The sequence below is a fragment of the Syngnathus acus genome, chromosome 6 (assembly GCF_901709675.1).
Source record: "Syngnathus acus chromosome 6, fSynAcu1.2, whole genome shotgun sequence".
Classification (NCBI taxonomy): Eukaryota; Metazoa; Chordata; class Actinopteri; order Syngnathiformes; family Syngnathidae; genus Syngnathus; species Syngnathus acus.
In genome coordinates, this window is record NC_051092.1 from 1423759 (window position 1) to 1430539 (window position 6781).

General features: G+C 44.2%; 1 protein-coding gene across 1 annotated transcript; it reads left to right on the top strand.

The window, feature by feature from the left end:
* The first annotated feature begins 3688 nt into the window (after window positions 1-3688).
* Window positions 3689-5631, top strand: foxb1a (forkhead box B1a). The gene has a single exon (XM_037254305.1). It carries the CDS (start codon window positions 4227-4229, stop codon window positions 5169-5171), a length of 945 nt encoding a protein of 314 aa, XP_037110200.1. The 5' UTR covers window positions 3689-4226; the 3' UTR covers window positions 5172-5631.
* Window positions 5632-6781: the final 1150 nt, after the last annotated feature.

Below are 6781 nucleotides of genomic sequence, written 5' to 3' on the forward strand. Positions count from 1 at the left end.
CTGTGTCATCTTGTTATTCCGTTCTTCCTCCCCCATTTACATCTCCTCGCTTTCGCCATCCTCTTTGCCTCTCTTCTCTTATCTGTCAGCGGATAACTATCATGTGTAGTTTAATAGGATGATTTGTTGTTAGGCAAGCGCGTGTCAGAATAAGCTAGGGGGAAAAAAAGCGAAATGATGAAATGAGCGGAGCGAGCGCTGCTGTCTTGTCTGTAATGAATGGCGCGCTGGGTTGAGGGGCGCGCGGGGGGTCTCTGTTTTGGTTCCAGTCGGCAGCACAAACATGGACCTCAGGTAGTGCGCTCATCAGTCCTGCTGTTTCTCACCATATGGAGTCAATGATCTAGGAGAGGCTCAACACACACACACATACACAACACACACACACACACCTTTAGATAGCTGATCATGTTCACAATGACAATATGTTTGCACAATACAATCCGACTTTATTTATACAATTTGCATTGGTAGAAAATATATTTTGATTATCATCTAGCTATAAAGTAACCCAATTATTCCAAATGACATCCACAAGAAATAAAACACAAAGATATATAAATAATCTGACTGTCACAATAAATCGTGGCGAGATGCATACATCAATAAATACGTTAAACCTGTTTAACACTCGCGGTTGTCACCATCTCATGGCCATGAAGTGAAACTGCTACTTCAAATGCATGTCTTTCCTTGTATGTTCTTTTGTTAACCATTTTAAAAATATTAAATAAAAATATTTTTTTTCCCCCAAAGACACACGATAAATAACTGCCTCTTTCTTTCCAAACATTGAATCGGACGAAAACGCTCTAGTACAAATTGAATTAGACGTTCCCGCCTCCGCGCAATTGAGATATCTGTTACAGATGATGTAGCGTATAATGAATGCCTAATTTATGTAATTAGACCATTAAGCATAATCCGAGCATATGCTCTGAAAGCCCCGAGGTCTTTTTCCAGGTACTCCCTCTGACGCGCACAAAACAACTAATGGAGTGGCACGGAACACTTTACGCTATATATGCCCTGTTTGATCACAAAAAAAAAAAGGAAAACGTGCACAAAACGTCGCATTTGTCCAGATGAGACTTCCACGCATGCAGCGCTCCACGCCCGCCCGCCCGCCGCATATATTTAGCCGGTAAGGAGGATGGCCTTGAAGCGTGCGCGCGCGCGGGTGTCCCGTCACATGGGCTAATTTTGGCATTGAGGAGCTCCTTACGAGGACCCTCCGCCTGCTAATTAATTGTCATTCTGCTGAATATTCATACCTTGCCATCAGAGCGTCCTTAATTGCACCGTAAAACATCTCCAGGGGGGCTGAAATCACCGCGGACTTAATTAGAGGCGCGGACCTATTGGTTGACTTGGAAATTGTTTTCGCTTGCTCGTTCTCACACTAATGCACAAGCCGTGATAAATCTTTTGAAATCCTCAGTCCTGCGAACAAAAATTGTCTTTTTAATGTATTTTTTATTTTTTATTTTTGTGAATTGTGGTTTTGCAACAATCAAACATTTATATCGAGCACGGTTTAACAAGATATAAATGTACAAAAACGAATAAAATAAATGGATGAAAATGCTGCACGTTTAACACGTGAACACATTTAGGTAACATTTTGCATTAAGAAAACCAATTCATTGGGTAAAAATGTCCTCAAATAATTAACGCATCACCTCCAAATTGGCATTCCCGGAAACGATTGCATTTATGAATGTTTACTGAGCTATGAAACGTTCAAAAATGCTCTTTTCCCTCCCACCCCTGCGTGGCTCTGGGTGGCAGCATATCTCAAGCGGCCTCAGTGTGAGACAATATTGTTTGGCTATCATTCGCTGCTTTAGGATGAATGGCATCGATCCTCTTTTAACAACATTTGTTTCCTATTGTGTTCGGGGTGGGGGGAGCGCAGCGGAGGAGGGCAGACGTGTGAAAGTGGCTGTTTGATTCTCTTTTTCATCCCCGTGACCTCGGCTATTGTGTCTGGTCACCCTGGGAATGTCACGCCTCACTACTCTACTTTAAGATGTTGCAGAGAGTGCCCTTTGTTTTGCCTCCCTTTTTTTTTTTTTTTTTAAACCTCGCACAAAATTGTTCTTGGGTGTACCACCCCCCCATTGCTTCTAAAGGATACTTCAGACTGAGGCACGGTTCACAAGTGCAATGCAATTTGGCTTATCCCAACCTTTGTTCGGCTTTTTCTACAAATGACCAAACATAGTGCAGACTTGATCTACTGCTGCTTGAACTCGCGAGTTTGGGTGCAGCTAAGAGAGCCCATTCACACTCCGAGTCATGGTGGTATTTTCACTGTGCGCACTGGACTGATACCTCATCAACATGGAACCACACATTTCGTGCGTGACATGAAGAAAATAAAAAATCCTCATGGCGCTTTTTTTTTTTAACTGCACATAACAAATAAAATAGACGAAGATGAATGATGTCAATTAAGCTAATATGCGTTCAAGAAGAACGGCGCGTTAAAGCACACGTGGCATTTACAACATTTGTAGAAGAAAATGAGCGTAAATTCCAGATGATGTGATTGACTTTTACGCGCGCGAATTAAACACAATAAAAGCCTTCTTTTTATAGTTTTGGTTAATGCACGAATGAATGGGTGTCAAAAGTTGTTTATCCATGGCGATGTGTTGTCATTATCCGCACTTCCTTTTGCACAAAACCTTTTGGGCTGAACATTAATAGGAACTGACAGGTGTTAAAAGCCACTCTGCAGGGGAAGGGTCTCCCCCTGAAAGAAAGAAAAAAAACACGCGGTTAAAAATATTTTTTTAAGTAGGCCTATCTATATGCACCGTCTTGCAAAACTATATCAAAACATTTTATTTTATTATATTTCACCCCCCCAAATGATCTTTGAGCTGAGAAGATGCTCTTCCATGGGCAGCTTCTGCTTTTTTTTTTTTTTCTTGTCTTTTTCTTTTTTGCCCAAAATGTCCCCCGCAATGCGATTCTTTTCTGTAATCCGTCAGACTGGTGATGGGGCGCATTGTGGATTTATTGGGGTGGCGGCGGTGGGGAGGGAGGGTGAGGTTTTGGAATTAGCATAAATTATGAGCAAATCTGCGTGTGCGTGTGTGTGGTCTTCGCCATTGCGAACCCTCCAAGCGGAAAGGTGGCCCTGCATGGCCAGGGAAAAAAAAAAAAGAAAAAAAAGCTTGAATAGCAGTCGTTCAAAATAGGCTTCCCATTTGGGTTTCACATTCATATAATTGACTTATGGATATTTTATACAGTTTTCCACCACACCATCTTCAAGGGTTTATTTGCATTCCTGAAGTACTCCTCAGTCTGCTTTCCATAAACACAAAGGGGCTGATTGCCTCATGAAGTTGGAGTTTGAACAGCATTGTTTGCATTGTGTTGGAATGTTTTCATACCGTCCACTTCCTACAACATGTTTACTGCGCATTTTTGTCAACAATGGAGCAATGTGTTAATCCGTTACGAAAATAAAACATGTTTAACCGTTATTTTAATGTTGGGATTTTTTTTATTTTTACACGTATTTATTTAATATCGCACAATTAAAAACATTAATACGCATTTTTAATAAACAATACACGCTCATTTCCGCTAATAAAAATACAGTTGCAATTTTATGTGAAATATTTGTGCAAGTATCAAGTGTAAGCGCGCATACCTCCACACACCGAGTGCCATCGCAGTTCAATTCCGGCTGCCGAGCCTTTTCACCCTTTTTTCTGTCTTCAAATGGAAATGATTTCCATTGGCCCAAGGTGTCCATGTAAATAGGTGTAAATGAAACCAGATTATGCCTTCCTCCCTCCCTCCCGCCCGCCCGCCTCCGCCTCCTGCTCCCTCTCCACCTCCTCCTCCTCCTCCCATGGCAATTGTCATGTGATAGCAAAGAGGTGGCACATTAATGGAAGCGCCTCGGCGGGGGTCTTTTCTGCTCATGTCACTACATAAAACTATCAGATGGTTCGAGGAGGGCCATGGAGGCATCATCCACTTAGTCCGGGACGCCCCGATGAAGTCTTGTGAGCTCCTCTAGCGGGACTAGCCGAGAAAAGACGTCCAAGCAAAGCCTTCGACGTGTCGGCGCACAGGCTGGGAAAACAACTCCTGCATGAAGAAACTCGCACCAAGGAATTAAGGGTGACTACTTGTTTTTGTTTTGTTTTTTTGCGCGTGTTTTTTTCGGGGGCGGGGGTTGAAAACTATAGCGAAGGATGCCTCGTCCGGGGAGAAACACGTACAGCGACCAGAAGCCGCCGTATTCGTACATCTCTCTGACGGCCATGGCCATCCAGAGCTGCCCGGAGAAGATGCTCCCGTTGAGTGAAATCTACAAGTTCATCATGGATCGCTTCCCTTACTACCGAGAAAATACGCAGCGGTGGCAGAACTCGCTGAGGCACAACTTGTCCTTCAACGACTGCTTCATCAAAATCCCCCGGCGCCCCGACCAGCCGGGCAAAGGCAGCTTCTGGGCGCTGCACCCCAGCTGCGGGGACATGTTCGAAAACGGCAGTTTCTTGAGACGTCGCAAACGCTTCAAGGTGCTGGGCGCTTCCGACCACCTGGCCCCCAGCAAGCAGTCCGACGCCGCCCACTACCTCCAGCAGCAGGCCAAGCTGCGGCTGAGCGCGCTGCAGGCGGCCACCGGCACGCACCTGCCCCAGATGTCCACCTACAACCTGGGCGTGTCCCAGACCTCCACCTTCAAGCACCCGTTCGCTATCGAGAACATCATCGCCAGAGAGTATAAAGTCCCCGGGAGCTTGGCCTTCTCCACCATGCAGTCCATGTCGGCCGGCTACCCGCTGCACAACCAGCTCACCACGGCCTGGCCGCACATGTACAACAGCGGCGTGATGGACACGGCGGCGCCCATCTCCATGGCGCCGAGCGACTACAGCGCCTACGGTGTGCCCATAAAGTCGCTGTGTCACGGGGCGCAGACTCTACCGGCCATCCCGGTGCCCATCAAGCCCACGCCCACCTCCATGGCCGGCTTCTCGGCGCTCCCGCACCACCTGCCCGCTTTCCTGTCCAACTCGCCGCAGTCCCTGAGCCCGACCTCCCCACAGACTGCCACCAGCCAAAGCAGCCCCGCCACCCCCAGCGAGACGCTCACCAGCCCGGCCACGCTCCAGTCGGTGGCCGTGCACTGACCAAATGGACCCTCGCCACCCGTCAGACAAAACGAACTGCTGGTAGCGAACCCAAAGTTTATATGTCTGTGTCATACGTCGGACTCTATTCAAGGCGAGTTGTTTATTGATTCACTCGTGTAGTATATGTTCAATGTGTCGCTTTAAACCGTGTCCTGAAAAACAGAAACATTCAGCACAGAATCTCTTATTGCTCTTCGAGAAAGTATAAATTATTTGAAAAGTTCTCATTAACGTGTTGAAGGCGGAGTTTTTGTAAGGCCCCTCATGAGGACGTTTCCGTTTTATACTCGCAAAACTTTTGCACACTTTTCTGTGCGGCTGAGATGACACCGACGCTTTCCTCTAAAAAAAAAAAAAAAAATAGTGATGGGCCAGGGTACACCAAATAGGTTCGATTTCCCTGTTTTAAAAAAAAAAAAAAACCTCCAAAAAGAGAGAACCATTCCAATATCGAAAAGTCTACGTGACGTGCTCAAAAATGCAAGATGTGAATATTGCAAATAACTGAAACGGATATGTTGTAAAATGCACTTTTTAGTTTTACGTTTTAGAAATATATTTTCCAGAAAAAAAAATGTGTTCTGTGAAGCATTTAATTTAAAAAGGCTGTGGTGACCACGTGGATCAGTTGCTGTAAATTTGTACGTTTTCTTTTAAAAGTGAAGCATGCATTCCAAACAAAAAAAAAGTGTTAACGTTCATGTTATTTCCTTTCTTTATGTTTTGCAAGCATGCGTGCTTTTGAAGTGTGCAAACCTTCTGCAACGAATTGGAAAAAAAAAAGGTCATCCAAATATTTTCTCATTAAAAGTGACGTAAACAATCAAAATGTTTGTTATTATTATTATCATTACTGTCGTTGTATTCAATTGATAGTCACGGATTGAAACGAACAATTTGCCTGCTTAATATTAATAATAATTATTTTTACAGAGTAATAATTGCTATTATTGAGATCGCAACCTGTATGATTTGGGAGTGGGAGACTTTTTTTTTTTTTTTTCCTCGAAGCAGCAGACAGGCATGATTTGTGCTCTCCATTAGAATGCACGGTGCGGCCATGGCATGGCCACAGCGCAGACAAGTGTGCTCATTCATCAAGCTGCGCGGCGCTAAAAATAAAAAAAAACCGCTAACAACAAACATTTAAACACGCAATCTGCGCTCCGGATTTGCAGCACGTTTAACACCCGCTAATGTGACATTTTGCGGAAATGATGCACGCACATTTTTTTCCCCTTCAATTACACTTGTGCGCATTTTATTTTTAAATTGAACCAAACACGATCTCCTTTTATTTCTTAAATTCGATTTTTTTTTCTGCGTTATTTCAAATGAACTCAGGGATCGTCAGTCCATCGTGGGGCATTAAACAAATACATTCCGTCACTTTATGCAATGGACTAGATCAAATAAAGGCGATCGGGCCACTTCATTCTGCTTCATTCACTCGGATTGAAAGTGCAAAGAATAGCAAACTTCAACTGGGCCACCAATGTAGATTTAGCCTTTTTCAGCAAGACAAAAAGACAGATTTTTTTCACAAACACATTGCTGACTGGGGAACTAGGAAACGAGCTTGCGAGACCCTTTTGGAATTTAAATCT

Bases quoted from the DNA above. Each gene is read 5' to 3' on its own strand.
- foxb1a (XM_037254305.1), top strand. From the start codon at position 4,227: ATGCCTCGTCCGGGGAGAAACACGTACAGCGACCAGAAGCCGCCGTAT.